We start from the raw sequence: 20,632 nt of genomic DNA, 5'->3' as shown, positions 1-20,632 counted from the left end.
CTAATGTGCCGTGTCATCACCCAGAGCCGGCCCCCTCCAAGGTTCTTGGGTTCAGTACCCTCTTGTGAAAATGGTAAAAAAAATAAAGGACTCCCCGGTGCTGCGTGCGATCATTTCTGAGATGTTGACCAGGGATAAAAAAAAAATGGTTTTGCAGAACACAACGAAAACCGCGGCGAAAAATGTGTCTTCGCTTAACTAGTTCACAGCGAGATCAGACGGAAGCAAATACCTGAGGGGGGAATTGCTCTTCCCTGCGGTCTTGTGGTCGAAGGCTCGAGCTAAGAGCCAATGAGTCAGATGCTGGGACGGGTCCAATTATGCGCTAATAGATGCATTACTCATGATTTGTGTTTGATGTCAAATGCACAACTCTAAAAGTGAAAACGCCGTGCAAATCTGCTCGCTGTCCCATGCCACTTTGGAAAAAACTGCTATCGTCGAAAGTATCTTCGTCCGTCTGTCACCTACTCGTCTCTCTGATATTTAAACTGTTGTGGCATCACGCTCAGGAGCTATTTGCCTTGATTCTGGGCTCGGCTTATGATCTGTACTACGTGTGGATGTCTCCTTGCAGGATGCAATAATTCTCTTAGTTTCCTTAGGGGCCGTCCATAAATGACATCACGCGATTTTGGCCGATTTTTGACCCCCCTCCCCCCCTCGTCACACGGCGTCACAAAAAGTCAGACCCCCCCCTCAAATATGACGTCACAAAGCTCTGCCCCCCAAAAATCATATTTCAATTTTGAAAATATAACGTACTTCAAATGATTTTAAACTATTGTCATTATAGTGCGTATTTAATGTGGCGCTGCACTCTGATGTTGTGTTAAAACACGTGTTAAAAAGGAGTTGTTGGAAAGCTGAAATTTAGCATCAAATTCACTTGAAAATATTCAACGTATAACTAAAACTGCAGATGTTCAGAATATTATATTGAAATTATCTCATAATTATAAAATATTACAAGTAATTATAACTATAAAAACATACTTGAAACTTTGTAGTAGAACGAAGAAAAATGGAGAGTACAATTATAACAATCACATATTCATTCCACAGAATTAAAAGCCCTGGTAGAATCATTAGAATAAAAATGTTTAATAACAATCATTCCAAAAACTAAATGTATGCTTCTCCATTCTCCCATGGAGAAGCCAAATGCTCCTTCATGGAATAAATCAAAGGTGACCTTAGTAAATTTAAATAATCAAATAGTTAATAATTAAAATTAATCAAAATTAGTGTTGTTATAACAATTATTTAATTAAGTAGAACGTGTTGTTTATATTTATTTAAAGTTGCGCCTTTTGATGTGACGTCACATTTCTCAACCCCCCCCCTCCCGTCACAAATGTCTGACCCCCCTCCCCCCCCCTAGGTGCGTGACGTCATTTATGGACGGCCCCTTTCCTATGCAGCTCAATGTTAGAAACTCCTCTGTCTCTGACCTCTTATCACCTGACTCGGTCCAAGAGATGTTGCACCTCTCTCACTCACCGTCATCCACAAAATAAATGTCTCTATTGCTGCCCCTTTGGGTTATAGGTGTAAGGCTTCTGATGAACAACTCTGTAAAAATAAAGGTGTGTGTGCATATAAGGGGATGGAGCAGTGGCTATTGCACCACACGTTGAACCTGGTTAGCGGAGTTCGATTCCTGGCCAAGGCCAACATCACTAAAAAGTGACGTCTGAACATTTCCTGCCCTCCCCACTCCCAACTTCCCACCTCCGATGAGCACGGTTGGCTATGTACAGTGCGAAATCAGTACACACTTCACCAACACACACCCACACTAACCGGCCTGGTGAAGTATGGTCAAACAACCTCCACGATCGACATGGAGTGCCCAGGACCTCATCCAGCAGGATATAGATCCTGGCAGCTGTTGCTGCGATTGCCGATGGCAATTATGCGCATGTGTGTTGAACTTCTTTCGTACCGTGCGGAGCCAACCTTGCTAATCGGAGATATAGCATGAAGGCACGAAGCGAAATGCGCTTCTGCCGAGGTGAACGCATCTTTGCCGGCGTCTGGAGATGACGGCGAGAGTAAAACAAATAGAAGAAATAAAAACGCAGTGCCGTCCATAAGCGTGGGCGAGGCTCGCGTGCCGACCTGACGAAAGGAGAGAGACGTAATGGAGCCGCTTGATCGGCGCCCGTTGAGAGTCGAACGTGATCCATCGCCGTGCCGTGCGGTTCTTCTTCTCCCCGCTGTTGACATCGCACCAGGGTAATCGACGCGGCCGTTTTTGTTTGTTTGTTTCTGCCCCGGCAGGAGTGCACGTCGAAGGAGAACGGAGGCAAGTTCTCCCTGCGTGACCTTCTCGTCGTGCCGATGCAGAGGGTGCTGAAGTATCACCTCTTGCTCAAGGTCAGGCGTTGCCCACGAGACACCACCGAGGTCGCGTGCGTGCGCGGGTTCTTGCTTCAATTAGGGTTTCCACCTGCCCGGGTTGCTCCAGGATCACGCTCTCTTGAGGCGGAGGTCCTGGGGAATCATCTGCGTGTATCCTGGACACTCACGGTACATGAGGTCATGGGTTCGATCCCAATACTGACGACTGTTTATTTGGAGTTTGCTTGTTCTTCTGTTGGTCGCTTGGATTTTTCCCTCCATTTTTTGAAACACGCACTTACAGTATTTGGCAGAGGTGGGACAAAGTCATTGTTATGCAAGTCCAAGTCGAGTCGCAAGTCATCAAATTCATGACTCGAGTCTGACTCGAGTCCAAGTCACATGACTCGAGTCCACATCTCATAGGTGGGACAAAGTCATTGTTATGCAAGTCCAAGTCGAGTCGCAAGTCATCAAATTCATGACTCGAGTCTGACTCGAGTCCAAGTCACATGACTCGAGTCCACACCTCTGGTATTTGGCTGCTATAAATGTCCACATGATCATAAGCTCTTCGTTGAGCTATCATTTGTGGCCAGGTCGCTTCTGAAAAAGAGATTTATAGCCCAGTGGGTTCTTACCTGTTAAAATCAAAAGTGTAATAGTTCAATAATAGATGTTCCGTCTCTAGGGATTATCCAGAGAGAATACTGAAACAAATACGGTGACTTAAAAAAAAAATTAAATCCATATCACTAAAACTTTAGCTTTTTACAGCTGTGAAATTATACACTCTCCCAAGACGATGCATTCACACGAAGCTCTCGGCACTCCACCGAAATCGTGACACGTTTTTTATTCCCACGGTGTGTCCTGATTTTTTTTGGTTGGCAACCGTCACTTCAATATTGAACACCGTCTGTAAGGATTACCCCCCATTGTACACATGGGGCTCCCAATCCAAGCACTCGGCAATCGCAGTGCCACAGCAGATCTCTTCATAGGGCCGAGGGACATCCACCTCTCTCAGTGGTGTTCCTCAATTGAAGGATTAGGAAATTGCATTTAAAACTATCACACGTACCGGGTGTCTGGGTGACAACTAGCAACTCCCATTGCTCGTGGGCTGTACGTGTTATTGGCAAGCTGGGATATAAAGTTGACCGCGTGGTTTTGCTCAGGGGCATCGTAAAAACGAACAAAATGTTTTGTTCTCGGAGCAAAATGCAAAATAATGCGACGGATCGATCCTCGTGAAACCAGCTTAACAGGGCACACCTGCAAATGAAAATCCTGTGCATGATTTGAGAGATTGTTTGACCATTGTCCATGGAGATATGATGGACAATGGTCTCAACGACGAGTCACATCCATCTGCTCACGTGTGCCCTTATGGCCCCGTATCAGTCCGCCTGCTTTGCTGGGTTTGGGCTTCCCCCAATACCGTGCCAGGTCATGGGGGGTTAATTTTTTAGGGTTGCCGAGGGCAAGTAGCATAGTACAATACAACAATGGATTGTGTTGCATTGCCGTTTGCTGCGGTGGCGTAGCGTTTAGCGCGCGGCGCTACGAACCTGGCGACCCGGGTTCGATTCCCGCTCCTGGCCAACACCAGTAACGATTATCTGAACCGGTCCTGGGCCTTTCCTAGGTCGAGTCAGCTTCAAATGAGTGCCTGGTGCGGTGTTTAAACATGGCCACGAGGGAGACAAAGGCGGTCGGGCGTGGTGCTGGCCACCCACCCCTCGCGTATCATTCCAGCCTTCACAGGTGCTCGCTAACAGCACCTGCCCCAACAGTCTGTTACGGCTCTACGGGGGATCTTTGTCTTTGTCTGCTGTTCGTAATGTAGCAAAACTACTCGCAGGCTCACAAAGCAGTCTAGGAACCTTTTTAAAAATACGTTAAAAAGTGAAGCTAATGGGAACTTCTTAAAATGTATGAGATGTGTAATACGGCATTGCATTCTTAAGCCTAATATAGCCCAGGATATGAAAGTATTTTGCAGAATCCACTGCATCTCGATGATTGATAACAGAAAGCAAAGTCGAGTGTGGCCCAGACACCATGATCATATGCTTTGTAAAAACACCGTACATCGTATTTGTGTACTGCAACATAATGAGAGAGAGAGAAAAAGAATCCACAATAAAAGGCAGGAAATGAAAAGGGAAAGCGAGCAGCAAAATGTCTGATGGCCGCGTTTATCTTGGCTGCGATGTGGACAAGAAGAAGGTGAAGTGCCAGACGGGAAATGGTGTCGTATCCGGATGAGGATTGTGGGCATTAAAAAGCAGCCGCACACTCACACCACGAATGTCATGGCACGTATCGCACGAGGTTAATGTAGCCTTCCATTTAAGTGTATTTTTAAATCCTTTATATTAAGTTCACTTGCTTGCTTGCTTGCGTGCTTACGACCGTGCAAATCTTTCGGTCGTTTTTAAACCCACTTCCCGTGATCCAATCGAGCTGAAATTTTGCACAAAGACTCGTTGTGCGTGACAATTTATTTTCGTGAAAAAAAAAATCTCAAAATGTTCCACTTTTTAGGAAAACAAATTTTCACATTTAATTTAAAATACCAATGTGATAAAAAGGACACTCTTACTCAAGAAAAACAGAAATGAATAATAAAATAAAACCGATGCCACGCATATGAAGGATTTATAGTGAAAAACTTTGTTTTTACGGGTTAATTTTTTTACTTCCTGCCAGCTCTGTAGAGACACTCCAAGTGTGTTTTTTTCCAGTCAGGCTGCGTGTTGAGCAGGAACCAGGACTGTCTTGGCTGAGCGACTTTTCTCTTTGTCTGCACCTGCAGCCGTCTGAATCTCTCTCTTTTTCACTGCACATTCTCAGCAGCAGCAGCAGCATCCAAGCACCATCATCCACCTTCAAGCAGCTGCCTAAGGCTCATGCTCTCACCCACCCAGACTCTCACCCACCCAGACTCTCACCCATCCAGACTCTCACCCACCCAGACCCTCACCCATCCAGACCCTCACCCACCCAGACTCTCACCCATCCAGACTCTCACCCACCCAGACTCTCACCCATCCAGACTCTCACCCACCCAGACCCTCACCCATCCAGACCCTCACCCACCCAGACTCTCACCCATCCAGACTCTCACCCACCCAGACTCTCACTCATCCAGACTCTCACCCCTCCATACTCTCACCCACCCAGACTCTCACCCACCCAGACTCTCACCCATCCAGACCCTCACCCACCCAGACTCTCACCCATCCAGACTCTCACCCACCCAGACTCTCACTCATCCAGACTCTCACCCCTCCATACTCTCAACCACCCAGACTCTCACTCATCCAGACTCTCACCCATCCAGACTCTCACCCATCCAGACTTTCACCCATCCAGACTCTCACCCACCCAGACTCTCACTCATCCAGACTCTCACCCATCCAGACTCTCACCCATCCAGACTTTTACCCATCCAGACTCTCACCCATCCAGACTCTCACCCATCCAGACTCTCACCCACCCAGACTCACCCACCCAGACTCTCACCCACCCAGACTCTCACCCATCCAGACTCTCACCCATCCAGACTCTCACCCATCCAGACTCTCACCCATCCAGACTCTCACCCACCCAGACTCACCCACCCAGACTCTCACCCATCCAGACTCTCACCCATCCAGACTCTCACCCATCCAGACTCTCACCCACCCAGACTCTCACCCACCCAGACTCACCCACCCAGACTCTCACCCATCCAGACTCTCACCCATCCAGACTCTCACCCACCCAGACTCTCACCCATACAGACTCTCACCCATCCAGACTCTCACCCATCCAGACTCACCCACCCAGACTCTCACCCACCCAGACTCTCACCCATCCAGACTCTCACCCATCCAGACACTCACCCATCCAGACTCTCACCCATCCAGACTCTCACCCATCCAGACTCTCACCCACCCAGATTCTCACCCATCCAGACTCTCACCCGTTCAGGCCCTCACCTTTTGAGGCCCTCACCTGTTAAGGCCCTCACCTGTTGAGGCCCTCACCCGTTGAGGCTGGCGTTTGAAGGATTTTGAACTCCGGCTCCGCACCTCCCGAGTTCTTAATCGAATGTTACGTACCATTTGTAAAATATACGTGTGGTTAATCATGTTTATTAATCATAACTCTCTCAAGCTTTAGGCACGCCCTACTGCGGGCATCTTCAGGCGTTGATTAGGTGAAGATGCTCGAAGTAGTGCGTGGTGAAAGCTTTCGAGAAGAAATGCTAAAACACACACAGCCCAACATGGAAAATCCCACTTGGATTACAAGTGGCTATGGAAGCCCACGGTGGCGAGATGCGAACTACCTCGCCTGATATGTAGGAAGTTGTGGGTTCATACCCGAACCTAACGCCTTTGATTTGGAGTTTGCATGTTCTCCCCGTGATCGCGTGGATTATTCTCCGGGTCTTCGGGTTTTTCCCTTCACATTTAGAATCAACGTGCGTTTAGGGTATTTGGCTGCTATACATTTCCACGTGATAAGCCGCTTCGTTGAGCTATCATTTGTGATAGCCGGGTCGCTCCTGGCAAAGAGCTACATTGCGGTGAGAACATCCAAAAATATATATATACAGGCGTCAGGGTTGGGATCGAACCTTCCAGGCAATGGCGAGATGTTCACTACAATGGAGTATGAATAAATATGAATGAATATGCGTGTGTGTGTTTTTACGTGTACTTGGATGTCAGGAGCTGCATAAACACACGACGGACCAGACAGAGAAGGCACAAGTGAAGAGAGCCCTGGACGCTATGGAGGTACGCAAATGGAGACACGCTCAGTTGGACTCGACGGGAATAAGATATGGCCTGGTGGTTTGGATCTCAGAGTGCTGAGCTGTTACTGCTGAGATCTTGGGTTTAAAATCAGACAGGATCTCAAGCGCAGCGAGTTTATGGTCTCGGTCAACAAAAACTACAATACCTGTTGCGTTTAATTTGTTTCAGCTCTTAATTGTCAGTTTGACTGTCGCGTGATCAACATTACCTTGAGTGGCAGAGCGGATGGGAAAGTGCCACCGCCTATTGTGTGGAACGGAGGTCAATTGAAGGGGTCTCAGAAGTAGTTCTTTGATGTCAACTTCCACCGTCCGTTGTCTAATGCAAGGGGTAGCCTTGCTCTGCGAGAGTTTACATTTGGTTCTTCATCTCACGGCGTGAAGCCAAGAGAACAATCGGGATACAATTGTGGATAAAACATTTTTATTATTTTACCCGACTGAATCTCAGAATGCATTTAAGAGGGCCCTTTTCAGATCTGTGGCAGATAACTTATTTGTTTCGATAATCGTTTTCCGTGTGTACTGTATGATTATATTTAATTCACCTATGCTATTGAATAATGTACAATTTTAATGTTGTCTGCAATTTATTTGCTGTAGATGTAAGATGCACGAGTACATTTAAATACATTATGCAAATTACATTTGCTCTTTTAAGACATTGAATTTGTACGTAGCATTTAATATTCACTATAAAGAGCATTTCGCATGCTACGAATGTGGTGATATGGCCTCGAGTTAAGCCTCTTGTTGGCTTGCAACTGTCGGTAAACTTTGCAGTTCAAGCAACAAAAATCAAACGTGCAAATCTTTCACTAGAAATCAGCGCAGTCAGCCCCCTCCACGCATACACCACATTACGGATTCGTTGACTGTCATTAGATATACATTATAACTTCGCATATTGCATCTCGTCACGTAACCGACCTGACTAGTTAACCGCTCGCACCCATTGCAGTATTTGTATACGATATCGTGACTGTTGTTTTCTACAGATGTTCACAGTCCGACATTTTCACACGTGAAGTGGTGCTTGCTTCATCTTAGTCCAACACTTAATAGTAGGCTTTCGCGACCAATATTGTTCATAGTAGTCTTTTTTTTGGGTTAGATCGCGTAAATATAAATGTGATCCCCACCTGATGAAGGATGCTTGTGTTGCGCCCGAAAAGTCGTGATTTAATTTAGTTGTTTTCACTTTATTTAAATTTTTTAATATATTTTTTTATTATTATTTTCACCTATGTGACTTTATCGAAAGAACCAAAGAGTAAATATAAATGTGTCGTTAAACCCGCCAACACCCGACACAGCCAATAGTAAGTTTCGGCACGTAAACAAAACATGTCCATTTCGCTGCTCGTTCAGCACACACCGGCGTGTTGAAGAGTAAACCCACAACATTTACAATTCAAGGACGACGATTCTCCAGCAATTACAACCAGCCTCGTCAGGCGACAGCCAGAGTTGTGGAGACACCCTCCTGTGTCGGTATTTAATAGAGGGATGCATGCGATGTCGTCACTTGTGCGAGGGGGGGGGGGGAATTAATGTATTCATTAAATTACAATGGATATCTATTATTGGTTTGGTTCATCAGCGTAATGATGTACATTATGTATGTACATTATGTATGTACATAATGTACACGGCAGAATGTACGTACATAATGTATTGGTTTGGTTAATCAACATAAAGAATATACGTACATAATGTACGTACATCCTGCCGTGTTTAAGTGCAAAAATCGCCTGTTCTTGTTGATCGCCATCAACGTATGGTGACCTGCATAGACGTGCAGTTAGACAGTGTTCTAGTATTACTTGATCTTGCCTACATTTGTTCACTGCACGTGCCAAGCAGAGGGAAGCATTTCCTCGCGTGTAAATCAGTCTGTTCTTTGTTTTTTGGCATAGATTGATGTAACTATCGTTTTTTTAGGTGTCCACATATCCGACCTTTTAATATTATCCACATTTCTTCACGCACCTTTTTTGTTTACAGACATAAGGTAGCAGTATATGTGCACGGACATTGTCATCTGATTCCAGTGCAGATCCCGTTACCCACATCGCCCTGCAGCCCGGTTACCCTTGAGTCATAACAATGATGATGATGATGAGGATCAAGTTAATTCGGCATTGGCTCCGTTCTCATCGTGCAAGGTTATCACGAGGGCGCGCTGTGTCTTAGAGGTGGATTTAATCCGCCAGTCGTGGGCGAGTGGCTCACAGAGCGAGCGGCTTGTGGAGAAATTCAACGGTGGTTCTATGAAAAAGCTCACACCCTGTCATAGTATTGTGGAATTTCCAAACCGGCTCAGGGCTGTGAACGGGAGATTAGCGCTGCCTCAGAGAGAATCAGTTTTGTATTTTGAGGTGACGTGTAATTGGGCGTAAGGTGGTATCACACCCCCACGACTAGCTATGGGGACAGTTGTTGTCAGTAGCATTTTTTTTGTCTTTTCCATTATTGACAATGCTGGACATCAGTGCTGTCACGAGCAATTTTGTTGGGTATTGCCATTGGATTTTAGGGATTGTATAACTTCGTTTATGGCCCGGTTTGGCTCTCTGCAATTGCCTGGTAAAAACTGAGCTGTAAAGTCTAGACTGTAGTAGAGTGTAGACTTTACAGCTTATCTATTACCGTGAAGTGAAATATTGCCTGCTTTTACGTGATATATTACTTAAGCACATTTATATCCATTATACATAATGTAGGGTCATGGTAAGTAGGGCATTGTACGACGTATGTAGGGCAAAGGGGAGAGAGTAGTGGCAAAGTGGCTTGAAGGTTTCACTATGAACCCAGCTGCCTTGGTTCAACCCCAGTCCATGGCTGACATCAGTGGCTAATGATTCCTGAATTTGTCCTGGGTTCTCGAGTTAAAATAAGAATAATTATCCCCCAATAATTATCACCCGATAATAATTATCCTCGAATAGTGAGGCAGGGTTATGGTGCGCACGCCCCCGAGGTCATTATTCCAGAGGCCATTCGCAAAAGGTTATATTGTCGCGATGATTTGTATAAAGCCCATGAATAATTCACGCTCGATTCTCACTTGCATGATTTGGAGCGTGAAAATTTATATCAATAGACGCATGCATAATTAGCGCATACTCATCATCGGGATATCTGTCTGGTATTTGAATCTCAGTTCCAAGGTTTTTCGACATACGTGTGGATATAATCATGAATTGGGTTTTTACTTGTGCATCGTATTTCAACAAATTCGGAGTGTAAATTCGGCAAAAGATAACGTGTCCACCTTGCTTGCTAGGAGAGGAACGCTCATAAAATACCGCGTTATTAGAATGACGTTGAAATGCTGACTTTGAAGTTGCCTCATTTATTGGGCGTCGAAAAGAGGGATGCATGGTTAGCTGTCAAATCCTGCCACCTGGTGGCTCAACGAGCCACATCAATGCACGGCGCACCACAAGCCGAAGCCCTCTGTCTGACCCCGGCCGTGACTGTGTGGCAACGTTGCAGGACCTGGCCATGTACTTGAACGAAGTGAAGAGGGACAATGAGACCCTCAAGCAGATCGTGGAGATTCAGCGAAGCTTCGACTCTTCCTTGAAGGTTGTTACCGCGACGACGACGACGATGATTATGATGATGTTGATTGCGACATAACCAACGTACACGTAAACTAAACTCAAAACTTTTTTTTTTATTTGACCAAGTAAAGCCCACTGAGCTATGTAGATATTTTTCAGGAGCGACCTGGCTTTCACAAACGATATCTCAACTAAAGTGGCTTATAATGTGGATGTTTTAAGCAGCCAAATACTCCAAACGCTCTAAACGCGTGTTTACAAACGCGGGGAAAAATCTACACGACCACGGGGAAAACATTCCAACTTCAAATTTACATGTGTCAGGGTTGGGATCTAACCCACGACCTACTAGGCGAGGTAGTTAACATCCAACGACCGTGGCACCCTTAAAATACTAATGCTTGCAGAGACAGTGTTGTCACCTTGCTGGCGCTGCATTATATTTCCGCGTGCAGGGCAAGGTTCATTAATTAAATGCAGGTGAGAGCAGTAGTTTACATTTTGTAGCTGGGATGGCCTCACGCGATGTTTCTTCAGATGTCGTGGATCAGGATGAGACCACCAATTTGCTAAATGTGTGAATCTGGTTTAATCACAGGTGGCTGCCTAGATTCAACCCAGCATCTCACGGCAGTGCCCTCTCAATATTTTACCACAACCGTGACGAGCTCCTTGAGCTTCCCCATCCACCTCCACATTCACCCCATGTACAGCCACGTTGGCAGTCCACTGCGGGAGGAGGGCCTCTTCACGCCGTGCGGCTAGTGGAGACTGTTTGACCATAACTTCGTCAGGCTGGTGCGGGTTGGTGAAGGCCCGGGGGGAGCATAGTCATGGGCACATATAAGTACAGTTCAATAACTGTACCGTATTTATTTTGTGACACCGGCCTCTGCTGTGCACCACAGATCCTCAGCTATAATACGTATTATGGATGGTGGTCACCCATCTGAGCACTCTCCAGGCAAAAACTCTGCTTAGCTTTCAGGAGATGATGACATTCAGCATGTTTTAGGTAATACTGGACATAGGGCAGCCACCTCTACCCTAACATCCGCACCTACGATTAGCACGGTTGGCTACGTATGGTGCGAAAGAAGTTCACCATACATACATCATTAATTTGGGGCATCTCTGTGTAGGCCACACTTAAGTATGTGTTACAGTTAATTGAAAGTGACTGATGATGATGTTTATAATAATGATGATGATGATTACGATGAAATCTGTTGGATCGTCGGTCTCTCGTTTGTGGTCTGGCGGTTTAAGGTGGATACTCTGTTGGATTACGGGAAGCCCAAGATGGATGGTGATCTCAAGGTGTTACAAGTGGGCAGGGCCAAACAGGAGAGGTGACTGTCGAGACCACTTTTACCTCGCTCGCAATTTGAATTCTGACATGCGCCATGATGTGTAAAGTTTTTTCATGTACCTACTTTGTCGCCCTTCCTCCGCACGTTGGATTAGCAAGGTGGGCTACGTTACGGTGCGAAAGAAGTTCAACGCACATATACACGTTACTTGAATTGTGTTTTTTCTTCGCGCGCCACGTAAAATCCACAGGTACGTCTTCCTGTTCGACAAGGCTGCCTTGATGTGCAAAAGGAAGGGCGATAACTTCGAGCTCAAACATTCCCTGGAGCTCGCCAGATACAAAATCACCAACGACCCGACCAGCAACAAAGATTCGCGAAAGGTACTGCGAGCTTGTAAAGGCCATGCGCGCCCCTACTCTCCACAGCGCACACCGCACTCAGATAAAAAAAACTTTTTCCCCACGAACCTTTTTCGTAGCGTCACTGCGGCGGGGGATGGCGTCGGAGACTCCCACCCCCCGCCGGCACTCCCTTGTGCTGAGCTGATTGTGTGCCTGTTTTGTGTTTTGCGTATTTTGCCACCTAGAGACAGAGCAAAGTGGTGAGTAAAGCACTGTTGCGATCCCACTCCGTGTGCATGGGCAAGCGCTGGGCCTGGCCGCGACGGCGTGAATTTCCGTAGTTCTTTGCCCGTCGGTCGATCGCACCGCCGCTTGGCCTGGACGTGGCGATTCGTCGGCATAGGGGCAGCGGCAAAAGCAAGCGAGCATAAAAACAACGCGCCGTAAATGCGATGCCGCTGCAGCATGATGCTTGTTCTGTTTGTTCTCGCGCTCCCCTACACGAGTTAAACGGCGGCCCCAAAGTCAGCTGCCTCAGCCGCCCATTAAGCTCGTCGCTGAGGAATTCGCGATGAGGACTTCCTCAGAATGTCAGACGAAGGCACAAAGGGAGAGATAATGGTCGTGGTTCAAAGACCCAAATTACTTGACTTCCTCGTGCCCTTGATTAACTAAGGCTCCAATGTCTGACCGTTGTGAGCAAGGGTTCTGTGAACGTTTGCGTAAACTCACGGCGATTAAAATTGGTGCACTCATGCGTTCGCCTGTCTCCGGCACGTGCACCAATTTTGTTCTCTGCGATGGCTAAGTCGTTGCTTTTTTCGTGCGATGCTCAGTGCTGGTCACCCAGGGTCAGCGCTTGCCTTTGGTTGTTTGCTCTAAAGGAAAAGATCAAGCAGAATATACACACAGCTCTTATGATGTAGATACATACCTCGGCCTTGTGACGTGGCTGTCCAAAGGGAGTTTTGAAGTTTCATTCGTAAGAAAAATACTTAAAATGACAGTCTGGAGCTCTGTAATAATGCTCCAGTGGCACCACGGCATTGACTTTGCATTCAACGGTATAGAAGAGACGTTATAATGATACTCTTTGGTTCTTTCGGTAAAGTCACGTAGATAGAAAAAAGTATGATAAAAATAAAGTGAATAAAATAAACCACGACGTTTCGATCGCAACACAAGTGGTCGTCATGAAAGTCCTTGAGGGCATTTTCTTACAAAAGAGGCCTGTTTCATCCAAGTTAAAAATCTGCTTCTTTGTATATCCACCATCTTCTATAATTTTTTTAAGCTTTGCTCGAAACGTCGTGGTATTTTGATTCACTTTATTATTATTTTTGTCTATCTACGTGACTTTAGCGAAAGAACCAAAGCATATGAATTCTTGCAGTCACGGAAGTTTTAAGTCAAAATTTAGACGTTATAATTGTTATAATAATGTCGTAGTACACTTGTCATTTGTGCCATTCTCATAGTGCAAGGCTATCGTGAAGATGCCATGTCTCAGAGGCGGGTATCGTCTGCCAGTACCAGACATGGTACTCGGCAGTTTTTCAAATTTGTTACATTGGGACCGTGCCGCTGGCACACGTTGTCTTTTATCCTGACAACGTCACAGGATCTTTAACTGTGAAGCAGAGACGGTGAACGTTCGTGGTTCATGCACCCGCAGTATTAACCAGGACGACGCCGGGCTCGAACCGCGGCCACAGCGATGCCACTGGGCTTGCTATGAATGCCACTCTTGAGGTCCCACTTGATGAAGCTTCAGGCTCATTGCGGGACAGCACTGGGAGGCACAGCCGAGGTATTGTACCCACAAACATAAGCGCTGTTCGTTGTTTTGGTTGCCTCCTTTAAGCACTCTGTTTGAAACTCTCACTGCACATTTTCTTCTCCTGTCATCCATTCAACCTGTGACCCGTATTGGTGGAAAGTAATTTCCAAGGAGAAATGATTTTCCCCCATTTTGTTACGAATGGCAGATCTATGGGGAAGGGGGAGTCCAAACGTGCATCACCCCCCCCTCCTCTGACATAGCACGGCCCAACCTGTTGAGGAATGTTTTGAACCTCAGGCCGTGTGCTCTAAATTTGGAGTCTTCTATTTTATGTGGTGGAGTTGGAATCCCTTCCCCTGTGGATCTACCAATCCTGCCATGACTTTTCTGACGATCCTTCCCTTTAAAACCAGCCAGCTTAGAAACTGTTTGTTCCACCTCTTGCGGTACGCCACGCAAAGTAAAGGTGTCAGCAGTCCTGAAACGGATGTGGAAATTCCACATTATTATGCCAAATGGCGTTTCTAACTTTAGCATAGCAACTTGTTGATTTATTACAATGTGGTACCTATTGTATCAACCCCAGAGGAATGATGATGATGGACTAAGTCGAACTCCAACCGGTATTTGGACTCACGGCCTTCTGATTGTGAGTTGAGGAATCCACCTACCATTGCACCACGTCCTCTTGCTACGAGAGGTGCCTGGGTGGCTCTGGGAGCAGAATTCTGGGTTCAGGCAATGCTTGAGAATTCTGCGGTTTGATGCCGGATTTCACTGCCTGTCATAAAAAAAGAACAGATCCTCTAGTAGAGTGAGTTGTGGGCCTCAGCCTTGTCACCAAGGACTGCGCAGACAGACCAGTGTCGTGATTCATCATAGATTTTAGTGTCAGATCGCTGTGTGAGTAAAATGTGTGTCGTAAAACCCCCTGCACCCGACATGTTCACTTAATAAAGCTGTCGCGTGATGAAAAACGTGGCCAATTTATTACTGCTTCAACGGTACCACCAATGTGTGTTTTTGGACAGCAAGCCAGAACATTGAGCGATTGTGTACGACGTTTCCCTGGTAGTTACAGACAGTTGCCTGATGGTGCCGGCTGCTGAAGCAGTAATAAATACGCACGGTTGCTTCACGTGACTTTATTAATTGTCTGTGTTGGGTGGAGGAGGGTTTACGACACACACCATTTAATTACGGATCGCAATGTTGGTCACGAAAGCCCATGCGTTAAAAAGACCAGTAACATGACATTTGTTTTCCCGCGTAAATTCCAGCTCTAAAAATAATAGCATCGCTTTGGCCGTCATGCGACAGGCACCCGTCTCATTGCGGGACAGCATGGAAGCATGCGCCGCCACAGTTTAAACCAGTGGTTCTTCACCGGCGTTGCACCCCTTTGGGTATCAATCTTAAATGTTTTCTTTATAATGTTAATAAATACGTAGGGTTTGATGAAACAAAGTAAGTTGTGCTTACGTGCCCCTGCTTAAGTTGTGTTTTGACGATTTACCTTCTGAAATAATATGGCCAGAAAGGGCATCTCGCATCTCCAGGTTAAGAACCACTGGTTTAAAATATAAAAATGCCACCGCTTTTAAGGGTTTTCCTGCAGAGGTCACGTGACACCTCACCACTTCGACTCAGGGGTCATACCGCTCGGCGAGATTTCCAAGTGGATTTTTCGTCGCGTGACGTGACTCTGGGATGAGCATGTGGGGGAATTAAAACACGGCAAAGGATTGAACTCTGTTCGTACCAATATCCCTTCTCTCACGTGTCCCCTGACTCTGTACTGCAGCGTCACGGCCGCCATCGCACGTCTTGAATCTTTGCCCGAATGTCCTCCTTGACCCTAGAACACGCATTCAACCTCGCCAGTAAGCTTTGCCTGCTGTGGTATAGTGCCCCCTCCTTGCCTGACAACCTGTTTGGAGACCTGGTGGCTTTTGTTCTAAAGTTGACTGGCATGATTGCGCGTGGAGCATCCACACGTTAGGGGTCGCTGCTGCGGTGTCAATGTTTGCATCCTGCAGTTGCAACCCTGAGGTCTGCAGTTCGATCTCCCAGTGCGGCAATTGACCCAATGGGCGAGTTTCTTCAATTCTCTCTCCACCTCTGTCCACCCAGCAGTATAAACCCAATGGGCGAGTTTCTTCAATTCTCTCTCCGCCTCTGTCCACCCAGCAGTATAAACCCAATGGGCGAGTTTCTTCAATTCTCTCTCCGCCTCTGTCCACCCAGCAGTATAAACGGGTGTGTTCGTCGATCGGCAGGTCGCACGTGGTGGGGTAAAGTTTTGATATTGACATCTCTTCTAAGAGGTCTGGCCAGTGTGGTAGAGTTGGCCAATGACCTTCTAGAGGGGCTCTCTGGAGCGCCCTCCAGCGGACTCCCTTTCGCCAGCTGGTGGTGCGAGCAAGACATTGGCAGGGAAAGCGCCTTTAAGTGCACATCCACACACGTGCCGTGGATGTGAGTATGCGGTGCAAGTTAATTATCGGTCTGAACATGCTCCTGCGCCTTCCATTGCACTTGGCATATGTTTAAATATTTATTGGTAATTAAAGAAGATCATTAAATCGTATATAAATCTAAGGCTTCATTATCTCCTCATTACCCTGCAGCGTAATTACCCCATTATGCAAATAATTTGGAGAGGGGCCCAAGTACCATCCAACTGATAGTGCGGCATCACGGTGGTTTCCATGGATACCTGCCCTGCCCGTTTACGAAGTCACCTGGAATGCACCCAATCTCATCAGATGTAAGAAACTCAGCAGGTTTTGAGCCTGGGTACTGCTTGGGTGGGTAACCACCATGCACAACAAGGTGTTACAGGATTCAGGGCTACGTGGCGGGCAGCATAGGGCAGTGTAGAAAAAAAATAGCACTCCTGTATTTCTACGCTCCAGCATTCACCAGACCATAATTAGCGGTGTGATTAAGTACGGTCAACCTTAACCCCCGTGACCCGCACGACGTGGGGAGGCCGTCATCCGCAGGGGATTGACAAAGAGTTATGTATGTTATACATGCACATGTACCGGCACTGAGGGAGCAAAGTGAAGAGGAGTAGAGTGAGATGGGAGGGGAAGAGGTAGGCGGGGTGGGTGTGAGCCCGTGGAGGGTCTTGAAGACATCGAATGTGTCGCTGTAGTTTTTTAAGGACTGCGTTTGGATCCAGTGAAGGGTTCGGAGTATTGGGGAGACTTGGTCATGTTTGCATGCGTGGGTGAGAATTATGGCGGATGTCCTCTTATGTCACTAAGGGGTGGAGAGCGGGTGTGATATTGCTAAATCTGAGGATACTTATTGAGGACTAGGATCTACATTCAGAGGGTGCTAAATGCCTCGGCAGCTCAAAGCGGCTAAATTGCACATTTCATCTCGGCCATCCCTGCGGCCTTTTGCAGTTCAGACAAATTGTGATCGCTCCGGCTTGCAATTGGGCATTCGTCTGCCAGCGGGGGGCGATGCTGCTCCGCGGTTGTTCCCAGTTAACTAATTTGTGGGCCATTCGTGACTTTTATGTGCACTTTGGACCACAATGCCAGCACACGTGACTTTCCCTTTCAATCAAATATCGTGATGGGAGCTTGAACGTCCACCGTGAAGCAGTCGGTGTAATATCAACCAGGCTGGCCGCTAAGGCGTGAACCCGCAAAACCCTGCAGCGAGTGGTAAACGCGTTGCCGCTCGGCCCCTCGGCCATGTGACCGCCTGGGTTAAAGGTGAATGTGAATGGAGGCGTAGTGAAATCGTGTGGGGAGCGGTAGTGTAGCGGTTAGCGCGCTGCGCTTCGAACCCGGCGACCCGGGTTCGATTCCCACTAACAGCCAACACCAGTGATGATTATCTGAAGTGGTCCTGGGCATCCCCTAGGTCCTCAAATGAGTACCTGGTGCGATGTTTAAACATTGTCACTAGGGAGACAAAGGTGGCCATGAGTGGTATTCGCCACCCACCACCTCGTGTGCCGTGCCGGCCTTCATAGGTGCTCGCTAACAGCACTTGCCCCAACAGTATATTAAGATTATACGGGGGATCTTTGTTTCGTCTTTTAGTGAGAGGGTGTAGTTGCAGGAAGGCAGTTGACCATAGGGTCAATGTGGCAAAACACGAGGTGGAAAGCAATGACATCCGAGGAGTGCACACAAAGCATGCAATCACACTACAGTGAGACAGAAAATGGAACACACGGATCAGGGCAACAAATGGAGAGACTTCATTGAGACTTTATAGGCGTGCAACGGGCTGTGGGCAGGAGACATATCTCGAAGGGATGAAGGCCGATGGACGAAAATGATGACGGAATGGCAGCCAAAGAATGGAACACCCTCACACCCCACACGCCTTGAGACCCTAAAAACTGGCATTTAGTGATGTTTACCAGAGAAAAAAAAAATCACTGAATTATTTTTAAAATATGGGAAGTGTCTAGATCCGACCGCTGACACGGGCTATCTCAACCAATCACACGAGCTGTCAGAAAAAAAGCAATGTGGAGTTACCGTAACGATGCAGATTTGTATCCCTTTGCTGAACAGCTCATGTAGTGTGTTTCAAATATAAACGCGCGTGCACGCTAGTGACACAATCTGGCAGTTGGCGGATGTCCTATGCTATTCCCGGAACTGTAGATGAATTCTAAAGTGATTTTGGTTGGAGCTAAACACAACCAAAAGGCACATTAGACGTAGAGTACATTCGGGTTCTTAAAATATCAATAATTGAATTAACTTTGCCCTTGCCAATAACATTTGATGCTTGGTTTTATGTTACGCAAGTTAGCCATTACTGGCACGGTTATAGACGTATAATCTTGGCTATTTCTTTTCAGAGATGGTGAATCCTTAGTGAATCTTTATGTCTTTAGTTATTCAATCATTTATTTTTTCCCCCCCTCTTTTAATTTCACGTCAATTAAGTCGATCAATTATGGGACCTCCTTTGCCGGTACCAAAATATGAGAATAGTTTTTCCCCTTTTTTCTGGCAACAAACAGGTGTTCAGATGTTAAAACACCAAACTGAAACCTTTTACAAGGAATCTTGTCTGCATTAACCACAATACTTGTGGTCAGAATGCAAACAAAAAACATACTCTGATAATATATGCATTGTCTTTGAAACTGATTGGGCCACACCAGAGTCAGTCTTAGACCAGATGACGGTCCTCCAGCTGGTCTGTGACGGTCTTCCAGGTGATCCGTGGTGGCTGTGGTGCAAACGCAGCTTAATGCTATTTCATTTACATTTTATTTAGGTAAGCTACCCTGATTAAACTTCCCTAACGCTGAGATCTAAATGCTACCCCCCCTACTACAAAAGAAAAACCTAAGAGTTGCTATATGTTAAAAAAAGTTTTTATGTTCCGATAATATTAATAATTTTGTATAACTGGTATTTAGAGGGACAAGTGAATGCGTGGGGGGCTGGGTGATCCGCAGGAAATTCGATCTCACACGTGGGCAAAGATGCACCAGCGGACGGACCGATTGCCAGTGAAAAACAGCATCAGTTTTGCCATTTCTTTCACAAATTTCATGCTTGCCCAATTGCATGTCCTCCAACAGACGAATGAATCTGCAAGTGTTGTTGTTTTATCAGGAACCCCCCCACCCTCCCCAACTTCGCCGCCCCCCACCATGGCGTGATTGTGCTGATTGCGCCGTTCTCTGTGTTTTCGTGCGCAAGTGGTCGCACAGCTTCTACCTCACCCCGCTCATGGCCGGCGAAGGATACCAGTTCTTCTGCAAAACCGAGGAGCTCAAGAGGAAGTGGACCAAGAACTTTGAGATGGCGCTGTGAGTGAACTTCTGGCTCTGTCTTGTTCTCGCAACTTAAACTCACTCGACTTCTAGCTCCCCATCTATTCACCTTATCAACACACCGGTCTGAAGCGCACGGAGCGATGACCTGCCGGCCATGTTACGCGACTGACTTTGTGCAGGCCTTGTTGCGTGGGGGTTGTCTTCCTGGCAGCTGATTGGCTAGTGCAGTTGGAGTGTTGATGTAATCCCGAGGCAACGGCTACCTATGGGGAGCGAATGTTGCGACCTCACGAGGACAGCTCGCATTTACTTCGACTTGTCATCCGTAACCTCTTCTGGCATTTACGATCGTACTACACGAGGCTGGATTTATGACAAATCTTGAGAGCATCTTGTGTTAGCAGACCCTGGGCGCTGCCCATGGGAGGTGAGTGCCACCCCCATTTTTTATCCGAGCAGGTGGTGGGGAGGGGGGGGGTGGGGGCAAGATTTGTCCGCAACGATTTCTGCGGTCGACAATTTGTGCGTTTTGTGATCATGTTTTTTTGTCTGTTCGTAACGGCAGGTCGAACCTGCGTCCTGGCGGCTACCAGCACGAGTTTCAGATGCAAACGTTCGAGAGGGCAACCGAGTGCCACGTGTGCCACATGCTGCTGAAGTGCGTGGGCCGTCGTGC

At 46.9% G+C, this 20,632-nt stretch overlaps 1 protein-coding gene across 3 annotated transcripts in view; it reads left to right on the top strand.

The window, feature by feature from the left end:
• The window catches only part of LOC144733928 (guanine nucleotide exchange factor VAV2-like), a 235,553-nt gene that overhangs the window by 189,882 nt on the left and 25,039 nt on the right, over positions 1-20,632 (top strand). For all 3 annotated transcript variants that reach the window (XM_078615947.1, XM_078615948.1, XM_078615946.1), the window contains exons 10-16: positions 2,287-2,382; positions 7,077-7,145; positions 10,667-10,759; positions 12,007-12,089; positions 12,301-12,433; positions 19,880-19,989; positions 20,522-20,614. In XM_078615947.1, coding sequence (XP_078472073.1) covers positions 2,287-2,382; positions 7,077-7,145; positions 10,667-10,759; positions 12,007-12,089; positions 12,301-12,433; positions 19,880-19,989; positions 20,522-20,614 — 677 coding nt within the window. The remainder of the gene's footprint in view (positions 1-2,286; positions 2,383-7,076; positions 7,146-10,666; positions 10,760-12,006; positions 12,090-12,300; positions 12,434-19,879; positions 19,990-20,521; positions 20,615-20,632) is intronic.

This window comes from Lampetra planeri, chromosome 49 (assembly GCF_965212315.1).
Source record: "Lampetra planeri chromosome 49, kcLamPlan1.2.h2, whole genome shotgun sequence".
Taxonomy (NCBI): domain Eukaryota; kingdom Metazoa; phylum Chordata; class Hyperoartia; order Petromyzontiformes; family Petromyzontidae; genus Lampetra; species Lampetra planeri.
Note: the sequence above shows the minus strand (reverse complement) of the source record. Positions and strands in the feature narration are given on the sequence as shown.